This window comes from Antechinus flavipes, chromosome 3 (assembly GCF_016432865.1).
Source record: "Antechinus flavipes isolate AdamAnt ecotype Samford, QLD, Australia chromosome 3, AdamAnt_v2, whole genome shotgun sequence".
Lineage (NCBI taxonomy): Eukaryota > Metazoa > Chordata > Mammalia > Dasyuromorphia > Dasyuridae > Antechinus > Antechinus flavipes.
Window position 1 is genome coordinate 542,834,784 of NC_067400.1, and position 24,304 is coordinate 542,859,087.

At 36.8% G+C, this 24,304-nt stretch overlaps 1 protein-coding gene across 1 annotated transcript in view; it reads right to left on the reverse strand.

Annotated features, from left to right (window-relative positions):
* Positions 1 to 23,350, reverse strand: part of RCBTB1 (RCC1 and BTB domain containing protein 1) — a 53,972-nt gene extending 30,622 nt beyond the window's left edge. Inside the window, exons 1-3 of the mRNA XM_051987356.1 lie at positions 22,943 to 23,350; positions 4,959 to 5,125; positions 4,389 to 4,539 (exon numbers count right to left, since the gene is read on the reverse strand). Coding sequence (XP_051843316.1) covers positions 4,389 to 4,539; positions 4,959 to 5,084 — 277 coding nt within the window. The 5' untranslated portion in view covers positions 5,085 to 5,125; positions 22,943 to 23,350. The remainder of the gene's footprint in view (positions 1 to 4,388; positions 4,540 to 4,958; positions 5,126 to 22,942) is intronic.
* Between the last annotated feature and the right edge of the window lie 954 nt (positions 23,351 to 24,304).

The following is a 24,304-nucleotide window of genomic DNA, read 5'->3' on the forward strand; positions in this document are numbered from 1 at the left end:
TGGATTATAATTTAGTAAATAGTTATCATTTGCATTGCCAAAGAATCCAGCCCACATTTTCACAAAACTATGACATCTACTACTAAACTCACAAATCAGGTACTAGCAAATCATAGCATACCCCTCTCTGGCCTACTTCCAGGATTTCCCAAGCTAACTTGGGGCTTAAACTTAATCAGATTCAGAGTATTCTTTTAGGTCAGAGATAGCACTTAAACTTCAAGGCCCTACTAAATTGACAATCCCAGCCAACTCTCTGAGGGATTACAGAGGAGTAAATTACACCTTATGGAGACCTTTCAGCAGCTCTGGATGGGAATAGCCCCTTCTCCCCCATATAGACCTATTTTCTAGAAGTTCTAAAGCCTCTAATATATGGCCTAGTTTCTCCTTCCTTGTCCCAGTCCAGGGGTGCTGACTAATTATATTCAGGCCTTTTATCACAGTCCTACAGGAATATTTTGTGGCAAACACTCTTAAAAACTTAACATTTAGGTTTTTTTTTAATGATCACATTTCAGATACCTTCCTGTACTTGATATATCTTTACTTTTGTAATGTTAGTTCCTACCCTGAGATCATCTCCAATTTATCCTGTATAGACCTTGTTTGCACATAGTTGTCTTTCCACAACAGACTGTAAGCTCCTTAAGGATGTGCACTTTTTATCTTTTTGTATCCCCAGCATTTGCTAGTGCCTAACAAATAATAAGAAGTTCATAAATGCTTGATGACCTGATTTTTAAAACAATCTTGTTCTGATGCTTCAGACTTCACTTCCATGTACATGCTCATGTGGTTATGCACATAGTAAGTGATTAAAAAGTGCTTATTGCCCATGTTTAACATTTAAAATAAAGCTGAGGAAAAATAGACATACAAAGAATAGATCTGCTCTATTTAAAACAAATAGTCTTTTCACATTGTCTATCAAATTCATTCTTAAGTTTGATATTATGGTATGGGCTTATTTTATCTTTATTGTATTGGCTAAAGAATTCAGTATAATTGTTGCTCAAGAATTTCTATTTTTAAGATATATAGCAATATATACCAATATTTAGTGGTTTTTTTTTTCCCCAAGATTCTAGAAGAAGACTTCTTTTTAAATAAAATTCACCTAAATATCTTAAATAGTACAGATCACAGGCACATGTTGTAGGTCTCTAACCTATTTTACTTTTTAAGGAGTATTTTTTTAATGATCCAGCAGATTCCCTCAACTGAAGAGAGAACCAGATGGATATTTAAGTACCATCTCCCCCATGAAGATTAGCTTGTCAGCTTCTGTTCTCCCGTGAAACAAATTTATAGTAAAACATGAAGTATCATATTACCTAACCATTTAATTTGCTAATATTTGACTACCAAACTAAATTACAAACTTTCTGGGACAGAAACAATGTTTCAATCTTTGTGGTCTATTTCCTGAAAGCTTTTAATCATTGTGTTGCCTTACTAATAGATACTCAATAATAACTGATCTTCTGAATTAGTTTCAGCAAAACCACCTCTCTCCTTACACAATGGCTTTCTCAGTCTTTTAAAAAATATTTTTTATTGGTATCTTAAAAAAAAAAACCTAACAACCCAACTAATAGTTATTTCCTAATAAACCATTCACTAGCAATAGGATTCTCCCTTATAACAAATGAAAGCAGTATCAATAGACAACAAAAACACTGGTCCACACATTTGTTTTTTTGTAATAATACTTCTCTGAAACACAAATAGATTTACTAGATTTGGCCATGTTTAATGAAGAGGAAATTTATTTATTGGATGTCATTAATGAATATAACATGAGTTGCTTCTTTACTGTGAATATACAGGCTGAAATAAAGTCATGATGAAAATGACCACTTGTCAGATATGTTATAGATGGGATTTTTGTTCAGTTTTGAGTTAGAATAGAGATTTAATCTTTTTGTGACACAGCCATCTTGGGTCCTTTAACAAAGGTCATACCTTTAACAACATGCTACTGGAAAGTAACTGGTTGAGGTTAAGAAAAATAAAGGAACAGTTTTGTTTTGTTTTGTTTTAGGATTGTGGAAATCCAAGCATCTCCCCTAGGCATATAGGAAAGATTCATGAAAGGGAAAATATCTGTTGGAGTAAGGTCATGGAGAAGGTAGGAAATAATGAGATCAAGAGATTGCCTAGTTGAAGAAATGGATTGCCTTTTCTTCTATAACTGAAAGAAAAGCAGAAAGAGGAGGTGATAATTCTGAGACATTCTGAAGAACAGAGAAGAGGAGCTGAGGAAGTTCAAATAAGAGAGCCTCAGTATTATGAAAGAAGAACGCAACCAGATCATTTACAGATGTGTGCATGTGTGGCTGGGGGGTTTGGGTTATAAAGGTGGCACAGGTAAGATGGGGAAAAAAAGAAAATTTTAGAATAGATGCAATAAAGAATGAGAATATGTTGGGGGGGTAACTCTAGAGAAAACCAATCAAAAAATAAATATTTATTAAGACCTGATGTGAACTCATCCAACCAATCTGTAAAAGTCCAGAATTATACCCCACAAAGTCCCTGAACTGTAAACCCTTGGGTTTAGCAATACCATTAATAGGGTTGCTATACCTGAAAAAAATCAGTTCTACTTACATAAAAATATTTATAGCAGACTTTTTGATGCAGCAAAAAACTGGAAACAAAGTAAATAAAATACCCAACAAATGGGAAATGGATGAACAAATTGAGATATACAGACACAATACAATATTATTATGCCAGAAGAAATGGCTTAGAGTCAGGAAGACTCATCTTCCTGAGTTCCAAAGTATTCTCTGACACTTACTAAATGTGTGACTCTGGGAAAATCACTTAGTCCTGTTTGCCTCAGTTTCCTCATCTGTACAATGATCTGGGGAATGAAATGGCAAACCACTCTAATATCTTTGTCAAAAAACCTCCAAATTGGGTCATAAAAAGTCAGACTCAATTGAAATAACTAAATACCAAAATAAAAAATAATCAAAGAGACATATTTAGAGAAACCTGAAAAGACTCATAATAAAGTGATACAGAGTAAAGAGACCAAAGTTAAGAAAACTTTAAATCAGGTCCATACTACTGTAGGCAAAGAAGCAGCATGGCATGGTATTTAAAGAGCTGGCCTTAAAGTCAGAAAAACCTGGGTTCAAGTCAATGCTCCATTTTGCTGGGTAGGTCTCTTCATCTCTCTGTGTTTCAGGCAACTGTCTAAAACAGTATGTTGCAGAAAAAGAATCTGTATTGGTAAAGGCAGTTTTTAACCCCATATTAATAAAATAACAGGTCTAATCTCTAGCCCTACAATAGTATGAAGAAAATTGCTTTGAAATACTTAAGAACTCTAATTGCTACAATGATATAATGATTGATGATGAAGCATACTTTGCCATCTTGACAGAAAGTTGATGAACTGAAGGCATAGAGACATACCTTTTCAGCTACACCTAATAAGAGGTTTTATTTTGCTTGATAATATCTGTTAGTTACAAAGGAGTTCTGACCTTACCAGAGCTATGGCCATAACAGAACACATGATAATTTGCCTATGTAACTTCTCAGTAGCATATCCACCAGGACATTTATAGTTACACTTTTTTTAGTAGTGGAAAACTGGAAGCAAAGCAAATGTCCATCGATTGTATAATAGCTATATTAACTCTGGTTCATAAATGCAATGAAATATTATTGTGCCCTAAGCAATGAAAATGAAGAACCCATAAAAGCATGGGAAAACTTATGTGTACTGATGAAAAAAGCAAGTAGAATCAAGGAAAAAATATATATGACTATAACAATACTTAAGGAAAGGACAAAGAACCTAAATAATATTACACAATTATAATGACCAAGCTTATTCTTGGAAAAGAGTAAAGAAAATAAACCTGGCTCCCTTCTTCACAGAGGTAAGATACATTCACTTTATGTAAAGAATATTCCAAATACTACCAAACTTGACAGGTTTTGTTAAACTACTTCCCCATCTCTTCTTTTCTTCCTTCTTTGTTACCAGGGATAACTCCTTAGATAAGTGTTGGGGGAAATGCATATTTGGAAAATGAAGAAGATGTAAAAACAAATGATATCATTAACATAAAAATAAGTGGAAAAATTAGACTGGACAGGACAAGTTATGAGGCTAATTAGTTGCAGAAGTTCAAAAACAATCCAGGAACACAAGCCAATACTTTTGTGAAGTTTGCTGGACTCTGATGCTGTATTTTGTAGTGTTTTTAAAAAAAATTACACCTCCCCCAATATTTTCTCTACTGGCAATGTAAGTAAGTAACCTATGTTAATTATTGAATAAAGCAATTTGTTCCCTCAACTTTGAATTGATAGTTCCACTTTAGAAATATCCAAGTTTGGGGTCCTTCTTCTTTTACCTTCAGTGCTAAGAAGCACATGCGGCCCACTTCCATAACTAAGGCTCTTAATCTTCTTTCCACACAATGCCTCTAGTTTTTTGGGTACAATGGTGCTCTGATTATCCCCGGTCCCCAGACAGTTACTACAGTTCAGTCCAAATACAAACACCTAGAAAACAAAGAACTTTTTAGTTTTCAGTGCCATTTAAGCTTAAGGGTATAAAAAAAAAATTCCCTCTCCATTTTGGAAATAAAGCATCATTCAAGCTCAGTATAACTAATAACTCTCCCAAAGAGGAAAATTTAAGGTAATAAAATTTATTGGGAAACCCCTCCCCCAACATTTGCTGAAAGCATTTAGTTATGAGATATTTTATATATCACTAAAGAAAGGCAACAGTTGGAAGGAAAAAAAGAATTCAAAATTACCCATTTAGTCCCTTTATTACCACACAATATGAAATCAGTAAACATAAAATTAAATTGAAAATGAAACCCTACCCTTTCAGTCTGTAGAATATATATTTCATGATTTGGAAGGTACATCCCCAAAGCAAATCAGATGTTTGTGACTAGTTTCTTACTTACCTCATCACTATGGGTAACATAGATGGCTTCATTAGCTGATGTGCCAAAGACACATGCTTTCCGAATAGAAGCAATCTCCTGAGGTGAGAGCAGGGTAAATATTGGCCACTTTCCTACATCCACCATGACTCTTGTTGGAAGCAACTCTTATAAATAAGACATCTCTTCTGCAATAAACAAATATTGAAAACAAACATTAAGGGAAGTGAAAATAAACTGTTAACAACCAAAGCTTTATTCTATGTTAATGGAATAGATTTATATATTTCTAAAATTGAGTAGATCACATGCTTTAAATCACTCCATAAAAAAGCTTCCTTATAAGTACAAGTAGTTAAAACACAATCTTTTCTTCCTTTGCCTTCAAGACAGTCTTTTTCTCTTGAGTAAGGAATATTTGACAAGGCCTGGGTTTTTATTTTTCCTTGCTCGTGTGATTGCTTATCTGTTTATAAACATGCATGCTTGTAACAGTAAGACACTGAGCACTAAACTGGTATCTTCTGCATAAGACCCTAAACTATTTTTCAATGTTAAAGACTATAATAAATAGAGAAAAATTAGTACAGAATATTTTCTAGATAGACAAAGGCTACATATATTACAAAAACATAAATATTTCTAGGGGTTCCCTGGAATGAAAACAGGAAAATATGATCTTTTCATTATATATTTTTATAGTTAAAATTACCTTTCAGTTGGTTTCAGTTCACCTTATTAGCAAAAAAAAGCTTTCGAAACTAATACCACAATATGAGAGATCATCACTAGTGACCAAAAAGTTGACACAAAAGGATGTAGCTATTGATTTGTGTCATCACTAACTAGAATGTACCATCTTTTAATGAGAAGCTGGTACGAGGATCAAAGGAAGTGATTCATGTAACATGTTCTATGAACCTTAAAGTGCTACATGCATCAGTTGTTGTGATACTGGAGCCACCTGCCAGTGGCTGCTGGAAGTCTAACTCAGACCTGTAGAATGGATCTCTTTATGTGAGAGGATGATGATACAAGAGACTGAGAGGCAGAACACTCTGACCTCTCTCCTCTTCCCTCTTGCCTCCAATTTATTTCATTCCCAATCCACAAGGAACATCTGTGTTAGTAAAGGCTGATTTGCAACTCCTTCAAGTTGTTATGATTCACAGCTGTGGATGCTCTCAGAAAATTGACTTGCCCCTTCACTAAGGCATAGTCCTTAATAGTTGGTCATCTTTGCTGGATCCTCTTCCAGATCATATCTTCCCCAGGGCTCTGTCCTGGGCCCTCTTTTTCTCACTACTTCTTTTGGTGACCTCATCTACTCCCATGGATTCAATCACCATCTCTATGCTAATGATTCTAAAATATACTTATCTCCTGGGAAATGCCATGCATATCCAGACAGAGAACTATGGAGATTGGGAATGGATCAAAGCATACTAATTTTCACCTTTTCTCTTTCTTGTGGCTTTTTCCCCCCTTTCGATCTAATTTTTCTTTCACAACATGATAAATATGGAAATACATTTTAGAATGACTGTACATGTGTAACAGAGCAAAGGAAGGCAAATGACTTAGCCAAGGTCACAGAGCTAGTTAGTATCTGAGACCAGATTTCAATTCAGGAAGGTGCTTGCTGTCTTGGGGAAAGAGGAGGTAAGGGAAGAAGAAAGAAAATTTGGAATGCAAAATCTTACAAAAATGAATGTTGAAAACCATTTTTATATGTAATGGGTAAAATACAACTGAGGTTAAATAATATACTTATCCTTTCTACTTTTAGTCTTACATGTCCAACTGCCTATTGGACATATCAAATTGGATGTCCAGTAGCCATCTTAAACTCAATGTGTTCAAAACCAAACTCACTGTCTTTTCCCCTAGATCCTCCACTCTTCCTAATTTACCTGTTAATATTGAGGATATTAGCATTCTCCCAGTCACCCAGGCTTATCACCAAGGGGTCATCCTTGACCTCACCTGCTTTACCCCATTTCTAAAATGTTGCCAAGGCCTGTCAATTATACTTTCTTAACCTCTCCTAAATATGTCCTCTTCTTTGCTGATACTGCTACCACTTTGGTGTAGATTCACATTCCCTCATGTCTGGACCCCAGCAACAGTCTGCTTTTCCTCCCCACCATAAGGCTGTCCTACTCCAGACCATCCTCTATTCAGATCTTCCTTAAGCTCAAATCTGACCATTCATTAAACTCCAGTGGCTTTCTATCCTCTAAAAATTTACTATACCTAAAAATGCAAACTCCTTTGTTTAGTCTTTCTCCTTTGATCCTCTCCTCCCACTACCAGGCACTTTATACCTGTGATTCAGCAAAAGTGGTATCCCTGATGAACAAGATGCTCTCTCTCAACTCTGGGCATTTGCAGTGCACACACCCCATGTGTGGAATTCTTTCCTTCTGCATCTCTGTCTTTTGGCTTTTCTGGTTTCCCTCAAGTTACAACTAAGATCCTATCTTCATAAGAAGCCTTTTCTCATCCCCATTCCCTCATCCCCCTTCTGTAGATTATACCAATTGATCCTGTATGGAGCTTGTTTGTATATAGCAATTTGCATGTTGTTCCCTATGTTAGAATGTGAGCTCCTTGAAAACTGGACCTGTCTTAGGCATTTTTGGTATCCCCAAAACTTAGTAGTGTTCAGGATGTAGCAGAAGCTTAATAAATATTTACATTTCAATTGTTCAGTTGTTTTTCAGTGGTGTCCAACTCTGTGACCCCATTTGGGGTTTTCTTGGTAAAGGTAATGGAATGGTCTGCCATTTCTTCTCCAGCTCATTTTATAGATGAGCAAAGGAAGGCAAACAGGATTAAGTGACTTAGCCAAGGTCACAGAGCTAGTTAGTGTCTGAGGCCAGATTTCAACTCAGGAAGATAAGTCTTCCTGACTCCAAATTTAGCACTATATCCATTGTATCACCTGAGCCAAAATATAAACATCAATATTTGATAAATAGGTACAAAAATTTAAGCCATATATTGACTACAGTATGAGATACTTAAACTTTAATTTTCATAATTCAAAATTAGACAAAGCACTAAGCAAAAACATGATTTTTCTCCTCATTACAATTCTTTAATAAGAGAAATAATCTGCTATTGTAGTAATTTTAAATAAACTAACGAACATTCTAATTTTTATAACCTAAATAGTTTGAATTTCTCTCAAGCAAAGCTTCTTAAACTGTGGGTCACGATCCTATATGGAGTCACCTAGATAAATGTGGTGGTTGTGAAAAATTTGGCAACATTAAAAGGTATCAAATATTCCACCAAGACTTAATCCTTTATGTAAAAATCAACAAGCACACCCATCTCATTAGTATGTAAGTTTGCTTTCGTCTTTAATAAATGGTAAAATTATATGTATACCAAAAAAATGTAAATGTTTGATATATGTTTGATATATAGGGGGTGTGTGTGTATATATATATATATATATATATATATATTTATATATACTTATTCTATATGCCTATATTCTGTGGGTTCACATAAAAATTTAGGGGTGAAAAGGAGTCATGAGTGAAAATTTTAAGAAATCTGTTCTAAAACAATCAAAATGTATGTTCTGAGTTTTAAAAACATTAATCCTTCCCCCCTTTTCATTTCTGACTTGAGAGCTGGAACTGTCCCCCAGAATGCTCGTTTTACAAAAGAGCAAACAGATGCTGCCCTAGGTTACACAAGGGATACTCAGCACTGGAGAAAACTCCACTCCCCAAGGAAATGGAAATACTGTCAATATCTAGGATCACAGGATTTATAGCCAGAAAAAAAAATCATTGAGTTCAAGCTTTTCATTTTAAAAATGGACAGAGGCCGGAGAATAAAGCAACTTGCCCGACACAGCACAAACAATGGTGGCAAGTTTAAAGATTACATGTACTGAGTCCAGATGTATAGTATTTTCCACCAGAATATGCTATTGCTCACTAGGACAAATTTATATTTAGTTGTGGCCCGATTTTGTTAGGAGACATTCTTAGTACATGCTTATGTCTTATATGCATTGCAATAACTGATCCTTATCTTAAGATGTCCTCCTATGCTTAATGACTGACTGGGTGTGGCCTCAAACCAAGACCTGATGAAGTCCTTAGCTTAAAAAGGCCAAGGTCTCCCATTACATCCAGGGTTATCTTCAGTTGTGCTGATCTCTATTTGGCCACTGGACCCGGATGGCTCTGCAGGGGAAAGTGAGTTAGGTGACTGTGCACAACTTTTTCATTTAAATCCAATTCACTTCCATTTCATGGCATCACCTTCCTGATGTCATAGTCTTTGAGAAAGAAGGATAAACAATGACCTTTATGAGTAGAGCTAGCCAACAAACTGGAAGTGGTCAGGTGGAAAACTCCTTTTCTCTATCCCTCCTTTTTCCTTTCCTCTTCCTTTTTTCCCTTCTTTTCTCTTCCTCTATTCATATAAAGGATATCATATCCTTACCTACAGATGCTCTTAAAAGTTTCCCTACTCCCAGATCTCTGAACCTTCCCAAGAGACCATGGGATTTACTGGCTAGATTTTTTTTCTCAAGGTTCATGCCTTAAAACCCAAACCACTGATTCTCATTGATTGGCCACCAACAGATCTCAGGTCAAGTTCCATTTGATCATAGTTTGAGTCCCGATTGACTCAGATTGAATGTAAATAGCAGTCATTTCTGCTTAGGCCAGAAACCCTGAGGGTCTTCCCCTCCCAGAATTATTTAGGTATTTGTTTGTTTGTTTTTGACTTAGTGAAAGAGGAATTCTTTCCCTCAATCTCTACCTGGCCTTAATCACTGAATGGTGCTCCCTCAGTCAAACTGAGACCTGTTGAAGACCTTAGCTTAGAAAGGCCAAAGTGTCCCATTGCATCCAAGGCCACCTCCAGTCATCCTAATCGATACCTGGCCATTGAACCTAGATGCCTCCTAGGGGAAAGTGAGGCAGATGATTTGGCACAGCTCTTCCTCCCATAATTCCAGTTCACTTGCATGTCATGTTTCCTGATGTCACGGTTCTCTTCAAGAAAGAAGGTCAAACAACAACAATAACAAAAAAAGGGCAGCTAAGTGGCAAAGTACTGGGCTTTGAGGTGAAAAAGACTCATCTTCCTGAGTTTAAATCTGGTTCCAGATACTGACTAGCAAGTCACTTAACCCTGGCTGCCTCCAGTTTCCTTATCTGTTAAAAATTTTAAAATTCCTAAATCTTGTTAAATCTGTTAAACTGGAAAAGGAAATGATCAACCACTCCAGTATCTTCCAAGAAAATCCCAAATGGAGTCATGTAGAGTCGGACATGACTGAATTGACTTGACATTTTATAAAGAAGCTCCAAGAGGACAAGGGTCTAAATCACTCATCTTTTCTACAATGTCTTGAAGGATCCTTTGGGTGTATATATACTGTGAAATCCCTTCTCCTAAAAGATCTTTAAAAGTCTCATATCCTAAGATACATTCCCACTTCTACGGTAACTATATTTTAGCTTCTATACTCCTTACTTTTCAGCCCATGAGCACCAACTATTTTATTATATAGCATGCAATTTGAATCCAGATTCAAATATATGCAGCTGGTTGATCAAGTATTTATTTTGTTTTGAAAAGTAGTTCAGCATCACCCTTAAGGTGTTGTTTACACCTGTTCACGAATAGAACCTAATGTGTCATAAGGAAGAGATAAGTTTTGAATGAAGCAGCTGACAATGATGGTGTCTTCTAAATTGGCTCAGAGTTCAACTTAATGTATTTAATTTTAAAGGCAAGAAAACTTTTTTTCTTTTTTGTTTAAAAATTTTTAAAAACCTGAACTGAATTATGCAACCTACAAACACTTTGTCAAAGACTTATAAAAGACTAAGCATTAGGCTAAATGACTGCTTAAGTTAGAGAATAAACAGAACAAAAATAGGTTTTTAAAGTTTTACTATTTAAGTTACACATATAAATATAAATTTACACATAAATACATGTCACTAAATGTTTTAAGCTTAAATATTCTTGCTTTGAGTTTATAACCTAAAGAAGTTTCATTTCATTTACTTGACATAAAAATAAGTATTTCAGCCATGAAGAGTTTTCATTTTTCCTTATCCCATTTTAGAATTTTGTTACTGGGGTTAAGGACAGGAAGAGTAGGTACCCCATTCATCTTTTGGCTCTACAATCAATCACTGACAAGGTGCATAAAAGTCAAAAGCCATAAAAGTATATTACCAAAAGAAAAATTGAACAGTATCTTTGAATATATTTCAAAACTGAAAAAATAACAAAATAATGATATAGAAAGGGAAAGTGTCATTTCAGGTTAATAAAATACATACCCAGAGGGAACTGTGAGCTCTAAAATATGTATAATTTTACTTAATTTCTAGATATACTTTTAAGTATAAAGCATGGCTCTCAAAAGCTAATATTTACCACAGGCAGATGAAGCACTAGATTTGGAAAATTGAAAGTCCTCTATTTGAATTCTGGTTCTGCCATCTACGATCTATGTGACCACATATCACTTAAACTACTCTGGTTCTAGGAGACCACTATACACAGCAACAAGATTATGCGATAATGAATTCTGATGGACATGGCTTTCTTCAACAATGAGATGATTCAAACCAGTTCCAATTGTTTAGTAATGAAGAAAGTCATCTACACCCAGGGAAAGGACTGTGGGAACTGAGTGTGGTTCATAATAGAGCATTTTCACTTTTTTTTGTTGTTTGCTTGCATTTTATTTTGCTTTTTGAGGGAGGGGGATTGATTTGATTTCTCTTGTGCAGCATGATAATTGTATAAATATGTATGAATATATTGGATTTAACATATATTTCTACCATTTTTAACATATATACATTGGACTACTTGCCATCTAGGAGAAGGGAGGGAATTGGAACCCAAGATTTTGCAAGGGCTAATGTTGAAGAATTGTCCACACATATGTTTTGAAAAAATAAAAAGCTTTTAATAAAGAAAAAAGGGGAAAAAAAATTACTGATTCCATTTATACATACGTGTGTGTGTGTGTGTGTGTGTGTGTGTGTATGTTATTTAGGAAACTGTAAAATGCTATTAACTTCAAGCTATGCAAATGATTATTAGTCTTCACATCTGAATAGTTTTCTGTTCTAAGGAGAAGATTCTATAAGTTTTAAACAGTGCAGTGTACCAACAGTCTGATTTTCTGCCCTTAGCTTTCCTTGTAACCTGGGGGAATGGAAAGAGGGGTTCTGATTATTATCAGGTCTGGTACCTATGTAGAGAAAAGCACATGATCATTGCAATGAACAATCTTTAGAAGACCATCTTTAATAGACATAGCTGCTATGTAGATGTAGCAATTCCTACTTTGTACAATTTAACTAACAATATTTATATAGGTTTTTAAAAGTTTATATATGCACATTACCTCAATTGTTCTATGAGGCAGGCACTACTATCCCCATTTACAGATGAGGAAAACTGAGGTTGAAAAAGGCTAAGTAACTTGCCTAAGGTCACACAGCTGATGGGAAGATTCAAACTCCAAAGTACAGTACTCTAACTACTACCTGTGTCACCTGGCAAACATTTTAATTGCAATGAAAAATTCAAAATATAGGCAAAAGTCTCCCACTAATTAAAGATTTCCTATATTTGTACAAACTGGATGAAGCTTCATTTTAATTAACAGTTTACACTGAACTGCCATTCAATATTATTAATAGCTAAGGATCTGCTCATGAAATGTTTCTGGCATCTTGTAAGAAAGAGTTGGCAACGTATACATAAAAAAAATAAAGAAAATGAAATAAATGGTATATTTGGACTATTATTCCACCTTGTCCCAGAAAGGCTAGTACCTGCCTTTGAGTACTTTTGCAGCCTGACACAGTTCAAAGTCAGCTATAGCTGTAGTTGTAGACATCTTGGATTATATCTGCTATAAAACAACTAGATGGTGCAGTGGATAGAGGGACAGGATACCAGGGTTGGAGTCAGGAAGATTAACCTTCTTAATCTGGTCTCAGGCATTTACTAGCTTTGTGATCCTAGGCAAGTCACTTAACCCTGCTTGTCTCAGTTTCCTCACCTGTAAAATAAGCTGGAAAAGGAACTGGCAAACCACACCAGATCTTTGCTAAAAACAAAAACAAAAAAACACCTCCAAATAAGTTCACAAAGAATCGGAGACACTAAACATCATCAAATAAAACAACAATTGGCCAACAAGGAATCACAAGGAGTTAGGGATCTCATCTTGGAGCTATTATTTCTCTACCTTCTACTAAAGCTGTAAGACCCTTCATGGCAAATAGCATTCATTTTTTGATTATCACTAACCCCTCATAGACATTTAACAATGGAATAGTCTACTCTTTATTCTGTTTTCCTTTCCTACATCTACCTGCTCTAGTCTTTGCAATACTTACGTCAATGAATCTCTCCGATGCGAGCACTTCTCTCTTCTGTTCCTATGGGCTCATTCCCAAATTTACACATGCAGCCGTAATCTCTTCCCTAAATTCTATGCACTGGATATCTCTACTTGGATGTACCAGCAGCACCTCAAACACATTTCCAAAACAGAATTAACTTTAACAAGTTAACTTTAATAATTACAACAATTTTCACACCATATAAGTCATTACTTAGGCCTGGAATGTACTCATTTCTTTTTGTTTAAAAACAAATTATTCTTCTTTGAGGCTCAATTCACATGTTACACCTTCCATAATCCTTTCCAGATCATGTATGTGCAAATATCTCCCTGTATATCTTCTCAAATTTACTTATAAGACTTTGGATCTTTTCTTTGCTGTATATTTATTTGATTTTCCTTCCTCATTAGAATGTAAGCTCTTTGAAGATCAGGAATTATTTTTCCTTTACCCATTTGCATCCACAGTGCTCACCATAGAGGCTACTACAAAGGAAGAACTTAACACAAACCTATTTCCTGGGATGCTCTCCAAGGAGTTCTGCTCATCAAAATGTTTTATTTCTAGTTATCTATTTCATCATGTCATTAAGCCAGTAACATAAGTAATTTCATTTCCTGCTTAGTCCTGGAACTTATCTACTTCATCTGGGATTTCTCCCTCTTCTTTCTAAAAAACCAAGTTCCTGGAACTACAGTGATCCCACCACTTGGTATTTCTGACTCTTTCTCTTTTCTAACATTGTTGGATTGCCCTACAACTTGAATTCAAATCCAACCTCAGACACTTACTAGTTGTAAGAGCCTATGAAAATCACTTGACCTCCAAGTCCTCCTCAGTTTTCTCATCTATAAAATGGAAATAACAGCATACCCCCTCCAAAGCAGTCGTGAGGATAAAATGAAATATTTGTAAAATGCTTTGCAAATGTTTAAAGCACTATATAAATTCTACCTTTTGTGGTTATTATTATTACTATCTTCAAAAAAGACCTAGTTTTTTTTAAAAAAAAATTATTTTTAAACTTCAGCAATTCTAATATCTTTCCAGGTTTGAGATAAGGCGAATGGTAGAACACTGTTGAATCTAGCTATAGATCATGGAAGAATACCCTTACTTCACCTTAGCAATCTGTACTCATTTCCCGCAATCTTATACTAACACAAAGGAGGCAGAAATTTCTTCCCTGTTACTTCAAGATACAAACAGCAACAGAGTATCCTGCAAGCCTTTCTGTGATAAGTAATAGAAAAGGCTATCTCCTTTATTTCATATTGGTAATTGTAGGTCAGTGGTTCTCAAAGTATGGTCTAGACTGCAGAGGTCCTCAAACTACAGCCCGCAGGCCAGATGCGGCAGCTGAGGACGTTCTCCCCCTCACCCAGGGCTATGAAGTTTCTTTATTTAAAGGCCCACAAAACAAAGTTTTTGTTTTTACTATAGTCTGGCCCTCCAACAGTCTGAGGAACAGTGAACTGGCCCTCTATTTAAAAAGTATGAGGACTCCTGGGAATCCTGGGGATCTCTGAAACCCTTTTAGAGGGTCTACAAATTCAAAAATAGTTTTTATTTCCAATATGGTAAATGTCTATAAATATAATCCAGGTAAACAAAAACACTCTGGAGAGATCCTCAATAATTTTTAATAGGATAAAGATACTGAAAACAAAAGTTTGAGAACCACTATTGTAAGCCATAGGCAGATCAGTGGAACTGATAAAAGGAAGACCTTGAAGTGAGAAACATCCTCTGACATCTACTAGCTCTGTGATCAGGAGTAAGTTACTTCTTAGTGTCCCTGCCTGCTTCAAGATATGTAAGAGATATTACAAGGTGTAACTTGTCAAGGTGACTGTCAAGGAATTCCCATTTTGGGATTTTCTCTGACCCTGGTGAAGCTACAAAACAAAACTTTAGGTGATGCTAGGTACTTTCCAATTCACATCATCAAAGTTCAATACCTGAAGAAAATCCTGTTGAAGGCCCAATTTCAGATACATGCAGGACTATTTCCCTGAAGGTTGACTGGTGGGGAAAATAGGGCTACTATGTTGTAGTTGGCTGATTTGGTAGCAGCAAATATATTTGCATATATAGGAAGCTAATTAATATGGTGAAAAAAAAATCACACTATGCTCTTGTTTTGAGAAAAGTAAACAGGAAAGAACCATGTTTCACTAATAAAGTAGAACTCTGTGTCATCCTGAAACTTAGACACTATGAAACAGACTAAATAGAAATGGACCAACTCGTACTTCATCATTTTCCAAGGAGCTAAAAAACTGAAAACATTACTTTAGACCTTTTTGCAGTAGATAGTTTAGTAAAGTTCAACTCTCCTATAGGTACTAAGTATTTTTTAAAAAAATCAAAAGTTTATTTCTAGCCATATGAAAAGATGCTCCAAGTCATTATTAATCAGAGAAATGCAAATTAAGACAACTCTGAGATACTACATACATACCTGTCAGACTGGCTAGAATGGCAGGGAAAAATAATGCGGAATGTTGGAGGGGATGTGGGAAAACAGGGACACTAATACATTGGTGGTGGAATTGTGAATACATCCAACCATTCTGGAGAGCAATTTGGAACTATGCATATCCTTTGATCCAGCAGTGTTACTACTGGGCTTATATCCCAAAGAGATACTAAAGAAGGGAAAGGGACCTATATGTGCAAGAATGTTTGTGACAGCCCTCTTTATAGTGGCCAGAAACTGGAAACTGAGTAGATGTCCATCAGTTGGAGAATGGTTGAATAAATTGTAGTATAGGAATATTATGGAATATTATTGTTTGGTAAGAAATGACCAACAGGACAATTTCAGAAAGGCCTGGAGAAACTTACACAAACTGAGGCTGAGTGAAACGAGCAGGGCCAGGAGATCATTATGTACTTAACTATATGATGATCTACTATATGATGATCAACACTACCATATGATGATCAATTCTGATGGACCTGGCCATCTTCACTAATGAGAGGAACCAAATCAGTTCCAATGGAGAGTAATGAACTGAACCAGCTATGCCCAGCGAAAGAATTCTAGGAGATGACTAAGAACAATTACATTGAATTCCCAATCCCTATATTTTTGCCTGTCTGCATTTTGGATTTCCTTCACAGGCTAATTGTACAATATTTCAGAATTGATTCTTTTTGTACAGCAAAAAAATGGTTTGGTCATGTAAAAAAAAAAAAATCAAAAGTTTGTTCAAGATTTGGATGTGATTCTGCATCTGTGGCTTCATGAAGAAAAAAAAAAAAAAGTTTTACCCAGTTTTGGCCTGAATCCAAACCATAATTGTAGAAGTATGCAGCTGGCTTCATACGTAAGAAATCCAAGAACAACTCTGAGCAAAATCTAACAGTGATGGAAAAGTTCAGCAACACAAATAGCACTGGACATGGTCATGAATTCCAGTAGCACTTTTTCATCCCTGTGTTAAAAATTACCCTATATGTACCCTAATGGTTAAATTTTTCCAAACAATGTTCCTTTTTAGGAAGCAAACATTAGGAACATTAAAAAATTATAAAGAACAAGACTGACCCCAAAGACAGGAATACAATTTCCCTACCTTTATAGAGCTGTGAGAATCCACAGGTCTGGAACACTGCATTTAATTTCAGATTTTTAAAAAATATATCCATCAGTTTCACTTAGTTCTCCCTTCCCCCCTTTTAAAAAAATTATTTGTGGTGTGGAGTTCTCTGGGGGCAAAAGAAAATTTAGGTGATATAAAAATAAAAGATATCACTAAAAATAAGAAAGCTCAGATCCTAACACTTGCTCATCATCATTATTATAATTTGACCAGCAAAGAAATAATATTTTTAGACAATTAAAATAAAAATAAATCATTTGCCTTTGAGATTTAAAAAAGAGAAGCAAACATTTTGTTAACAAGAACAAGGAATATTTTGTCCAGAGTGATGCTTTCATGCATTCTTCACTTCATCAAGCAGCAATGACTTGATAGCCAAACAAACGCAAAAATGCATTATTCCCTAATGGATGACACTGTCTTATGGTACAGGAAAATGCATTGCTGTTGTAGATTAAGAATTTCATCTTCCATAGTAATCTGAGAAACATCTTCATGAGAAATCACTGTACTAGAACCTCAAGAAAAAAATGAAGAGTAGAAAGTAAGGATTATATTAAAGCTCTTAAAGCGTGCTGAATGCTTCTGAGGTCATTACAACATGGAATTGCAGGAGGATAATGGGAGGCAAAACAAATCTCACTCAAACAATTTTTAGTTTCTTTTTAAGACTTATTTCAGGTACCATCTTTGACAGGAAACCTTTCCTGATTCACTGAGGTGTTAGTTCTCTTTATACTCAATTATACTCCTTCAGAAAAGGAATGATTTCTCATTTTGTCATTGTATCTAGAATGTCCTTCACATAGTAGGCACTTTAAGTATGTGTTAAAGTTCACTGAATACCAATATGCAGCAAGGTAGCACAGGAGAAGTGTAAGCCACTTGGAAAAATCAAGTCTGAGTGTCACCTTTGTCACTGTTTGTATGACTGGATTAGTCATTATCTGTGCCTCAGATAACTTTCTCTGTAAAATGGGTTAAGTAATGCCCATGAGACTTTCGGCAATGGGATGTCAGAAGACTTACATTAGATAATTCAGATAAACTCCTTAACAAACCATATAGATTTATATAAACGTTAGATACCAGATAGCACCTAAGTCACCAAAGCCTGGGGGAGGGGGGGTCTAGCTTATGGAAATAAACATTTTCCCCCTACAAAGAAAGCTTCAATATGACTTAGCATTCTATAGTATATTCTATTACCATTAACTTGTTATACAAGGATATTTTTCAGTAGAATTTTATTTTTCCAAATAAATGTAAAGATAGTTTTCAGCACTCATTTTTGTAAGACTTGTGTTCCATAATTTTCTCCAATTCTCTCATACTTCCCTCCTCCCCAAAACAGCAATCTGATATAGGTTAAATCATATATATACTTCTTTTAAATATATTTCCATATTCGTCATGCTGTGCAAGAAAAATTGAATCAAAAGGGAAAAAACCATGAAAAAAGGAAAAAAACCTAACAACAAAAGATGAAAATACTATGCTTTGATTCACATTCACTCTTGATAGTTCTCTCTCTGGATGTGGATAGCACTCACTTTCTATCCTAAGTTTATTGGAATTGCCTTTACAAAGATATTTTGGTATTTTACAAACTGAATTCCCTTTAGGTGAGGTCTAATCGCATGAACTTGCCTTTTACCCAATTTTGCTCTTAGAGAATAATGCTAGAGATTTTCAATTTTTTTGTGTGTTCAATTATTCAGTCGCATCTGACTGATTCTTTATGGCCTCATCTGGGAAGTTTTCTTGGCAAAAACATTGGAATGGTTTGCCACGTCCTGCTTCAGTGGATTAAGGCAAACAGAAGATAAGTGACTTGTCCAGGGTCACAAAGCTAATAAGTGTCTGAGGCCAGATTTGAACTCAGGTCAAGCTATCTAGCTTCCTATTTCAATGTATAGGCATTCCCTAAATAATGTTCAAAAAGCAGCATAGGAAAACTATTATGGTATCTATCAAGATATCCAACCAGGTCACCTCATCATCTGCGTATCATCACTGTCCTACTCTTCCCAATCTGAACCAGCACCTTCCCCATAAGAAAGATCTGGGCTTCCAGACAGAACAGGGCCCAAGAAATTTTTATGTGACTCCCAGGTATATATACCAACTATACAAATCAAACATTTACTGATAATAAATTATAATTTCACAATCCCCACATTCAGTTATGTGACCCCATATGGAGTTGTGACTCACAATTGAAGAAGCTTTGATATAGAGGACTTCCAGAATCCATGCCCTCACAGTAATTAGGAAGGTTAATTCATTCATCTTTACATCTACCAACCTAATGGACTGGCAATTGAATGTGTGTAAAATAACTCACTTGCCCCACTCCCTTATCTAGTGATAATATCTTCATATTCATATCCATCTATCCAATCAGACTATAGGCCTGCCTTGCCCCATTCCCTTTCTAGAACAAAACTCCATTCCTACCCATTAGTCCCCTGATGCATGTTGATCTTGTTCATTGAACTGTTAGCTCCCATGGCACAGAAATTGTCTCAAAAAAAAAAATAATAATAATTTCTAACATTTCAGCTTACAGTCTGGCACTTAGTAAGTGCTCAATATTGCTTTTTCATTATTCATGTTATATTTCTTCCACTAGAAATTGTGGGAAAATAACCACTTTTTGTTATACTCTTTAGTAACAACATTATCTTTCCCCCTCTTCCCATCCTTGCTATCAGCAGTCCTGCCTTGGACTGACTATAGAATTGTAATAAAAAGGAACAAGGGAAGTGAGATAGGTGGTCTTGGCAATAACAAGGGAATAGAAGGTAAATTCTGGAATACACTCTTTGACACCAAATTCAGTCTCTGTTTCATTTCTTTGTCTTGCCTTAATCTTCACTCCAGAATCCGTTTCCTAGCTCAGTTTTAATGAGGGAATATTGAGGGTAGTCAATCTGGTTTTTCTCTGAAATGTAGATGAATCTTAATAAGATTTACTAAAAAGTATGTTAAGTCTCTTTGTTACTAACCCTAAAAATCCTTCTAGAACCTCAAAATGTCTGTGTATTTGCTTCAGGGTTAGATATGAGAACCTCAATCAATCCCTAAGACTGCCTTTTTTTTTTTTTTTTTTTTTTTTTTAACATGGGATAGAGGGTGGAGAAAGCATATGAAGAAAAAAAGAAACAATATAACTAGGAGCTGACCCAGAACAGATAGTTGCCTCTGGTATTTAACACTCCCAAAAGCCCCAAGTCAGATTTTCATTCTACTTGTAATTCCAGAGGTAAGGATGAGGAGGTAAGCAGTTTGCTAGAGTCCAAGTTAGAATCCTGACTTCACTTTCCCATAGAAACATTGTTAAATATGATATATTTAATAACATATCAAGTATCACATGATACTTCCAGTACATGAGGGCTAACTACCATTTAGGACAAAGTCTATGAGAAACCAATTTTCAAATGAAATCTGAAATTTTATGCATTTGTACTATAAGAGCTGCCTATATTATATACAGACTCTCTCAGAGGAAAGAGATGCAGGAGAGCAGACTATAGAGATCTTCTGGTCCCACCCACTCATTTTACAAGAGAAGAAATTGAGATTGAGCAGGAGGAAATGACTCACCTAATATCTCATAGACCATTATAGATAGAAATAATATTAGGCCCATAGGTTTCCTAACTTTTGTTGTTCTTTGCACCACAAATGAAACATTAAAGTTGTAGCTCTCATAAAGAGCTTAACTGAGATCTTAGAATTCAGTAGTCCACAAAAATAATAAATAGACCTTACAAGGCAAGGAAAATAATTTCATCATAATCCAGCTTTAGAGGGGTGGGGATGTGAGGTGGGGTACAGAGGGTATGAGGAAACAGAAGAAAAAGAAAAGACAAAAGATAACAGGAAAAACAGTAAATAAGAACAGATAAACACTGGCATATGTTATACGGGGAGAAAGGATATGGAAACTTTTCCACTGGAAATTTAGCAAGACGACAGAAATCTTTTTGGGGGGGGATTTTTTCTTCAGGCTTAACTGAAAAGACAGACTAAATCAATTTTGGGGGTCTTTTCAGACTTTAGGACTCCAAGGTATCACTTGCTTTAAAGGAAATATCACTATGGCACTGAATGGTAGATTTAGTTAAGTTTCCTATATAGCACAATAGACTCTCAAAATAAAGTACATAAGATTACCCAGGGAGCCAATTATACTGAAATACAGTAACCAAATATTTAAAAAAAAAAAAAATGAAGTTCAGGATCCCAGGTTAAAAGCTTCTGAATAAATGGAATGAAGGGAACTGCTGCCTTCATTTCCCCCAAAAAGCATTTCCCGGCTAAATTCAACCCCTGCAAACTAGAAAATAAAACCAAATGTAGATATAACTAGGATTTTTTGTTTAATCTTATCTCCCTGACCTGATTGTAAGTTCCTTGACCAAGACCTGTATCTTCTACTTCTTTTGTATTTCCCAAGAACTCCTGTGTTTGTTTACACAGTAAATGTGCTATGAACCCTGAAAATAGAATACTATTTTAGTACTAACTGTGCACATAACCAAACTTCTTTACCTCCCCTTTCCTGACTGGGACTTAAAGAATCTTACAGTATTAGAGTTCCCAAAGCTTGCTGCTGATTACTAGAAATTCTGCCAATTCTTGTTGAAAGGCATAGGAACCTTTTATTAATAAACTGCTGCAAAGGGCTTCAGTTTTGTGATTATTTCCTCGACAGAGGTCCCAAATTTTGGTTTAAATGAACCACAATGGCTGCCAAAAACAACATAATGAAAGAAGTCTCATACTGTTCAGGATGTTGCTTTCTATTCTTCCCATCAAGAATATGAGAAGAAAATGTAGCCAAAGTAAAGCGTTTCTCTTCCCACAATGGATTAAAATAGTCTATAAACTCTTACTCTAACAATTAACATAAAAGGTGTTCCAAAAGTATTAGCTTATTAATTTAATAGGCCTTAATGGCTTATTAAATTAAGTGTTCCAAAAGTCTTAGTGCTGGTTTAATAGTTTAAATACAACAATAATAGCTAACAATACAATATAACTATGTCATTAATTTCTCCCACGAGGTTACTCCACCCCGCAATTCAAAGCATTTCTTCAGATCCACAATTTTTGCCCTAGAGGGGCATTTATCCAAGAGGAAATGACATCTAAACACAAACTTAAAGCTACAGAAAAGGACCACAAAGCAAACTCTTCATAAAGTTTCACAGTCTAGCTGACTAATGCTTTCTGCCCCAAAGCCGGTGGCTTCAGGCTGCTAGTATCTATGCCATAAGGAAGAGACAAGGCAGGGTACACCGGGCACAAAACGAGGGCAGGATCTGATCACAGAAAGATCAAAAATGATGCCATTTCGTTGAGTTCCAGGCGCTAAAGTCCAGGGAGGGCACAGCTTGCTCGCTAGGGGTGAGGGGAGGGGGAGACTTGAGTGGAAAGCGCTCAGAGACAAGTCTGATGTTTTAACCCAGATAGAAAAGGAACAACAGCTGCGGGTGTCTAAGTCACAGCAGACAGGTGTGGAGGCAAAGAAAGACAGCCGGCTGCTGTTTAACCAGTACAAGCATGGGTACCAGCCCTCACCCCTGGCACGCACACATACACTCATGTGATCCTCCCCCACCCAAAAAAGACTTAATGAAAGACAGAACTTTCCCCGATACCCCCACCCCATGTCTTCTGGGCTCGCCCGATACGGAGCAGCGGCTCGGATGGGGGCCGATACCTCCCACCCAGCAGCGCGGCCCCGGACACAGGGATGTCGGAGAGCCCCGCGCCCCACGCCCCACCTAACGGGTCCGGGAAACTGCAGCCGTCCGATTCTGCGAATCTAGGCCGGGGCAGCCGCGCGCGGCCGGCCGACCGGCCTCCCCCCCTGCCCCCATCCCCACTCCCACCCTTTCTTTCATCGTCCTCTTTCTGCCGAGAGCTCGTGCCCACGCGCTACCTGGACAGCAGCAGCCCGAGCACTCGGTTCCAGCCCCGGCTCCCCGCGGCGAGTTGGAGGCGCGCTCCTCTGGGGAGGGGAGGGGGGAGGCGGAGGGAGGATGGAGAGTGAGCTCGGCGGCGGGAGGAGAAGCGGGCGCAGAGGCAGCAGCCTTAGGAGGAGGGGACCGAAAGCCACTGCACTGCCGCGTCACGTGTCCTGAGGAAGTGCCAGTCTCCGACTGCCGCTTCACGTGACAGGGAGGAAAGGAAAGGGAAAAAAGAAAGAAAGAAAGAAAAAGGAGGACCAGGTTCCAGGCTAAATTCACCAGGGAGCCTGGGGGCCCGCCTGAAGAACCAGGGCTTCCCGCGGCCAAGGGGAGGACTCTTAAGTCTTCTCGCAAATCTTATTGGTCTAGCCACAAAGAAGAGGGGGTTAATTTGAGATGCGGATTGGTCCAACTCTCCTGGGCGGAGCGATGGATTCCCCAGAAGTCCTGGCAAAGGGCCTCTGGAACTGGAGCGGGCTGAACGCGTGTCCTTGGAGCTCAGGCGCTCCACTTGGAGGCGGGGAAGCAGCCGGACCCACCTCACCAGCCAATGGGTAGCCCCGCCCCGACAAACGTGTGGGCCCAGGGGAGTGGGAGGCCGGAAAGGGACCTTTAGTTTGGAGAGGTTTCCTAGAAATCCTTAATAAAGAACAGCCCCTTGTATTTTGGATAATCTAGGTTAAATTCCATTTGGCAGACATTGGGGAAACTAGGGGCGAGTCCTTTAGCTGATTGCTGTGAAAATAGAATCACAGAAACAATTAGCAGTTATGCAAATCAAGTGACTAAAAATTCTCTGATCTTTGACATAGAGATTCCAGTACTAAACTAATATCTCAAGGAAGTAATTGATAATAAGAAAGATACCAAAATATATAAAACACCATTTTTAAAAAAAGATAACAAAGAATTGGAAATAAAGTAAATGCTCCTCAGTTGGGGGAGTGGCTGAACAAATTGTGGTACGTGAATTAATACTACATAAAAATCAGAGACTTTGATGAATACAGAGAAGCACAGAAAGATCTACATGAATTAATGCATAATGAAGTAAGCAGAGCCAAGAAAATAACTTACAATTACTTCATTGATGTAAACGGAGAGAACTACTACCAAAAAAAGAGATCAACTTTCCCCTGTTCTTAAAATGAAAGACTTGCTAAAGCCAGTATAGTTGAACATTTCTGCCACAAGGCACTTTTTCAAATTCATATGATAGTCATAACTTTAAATCTCCAAGAGAGATTTTGCTACTAAGTTGTGACTTTAATACACTTAAATAAATTTAAGTAGAACTTCTTTCACATAACCTGATTTGTAAAGATTCCTATTTT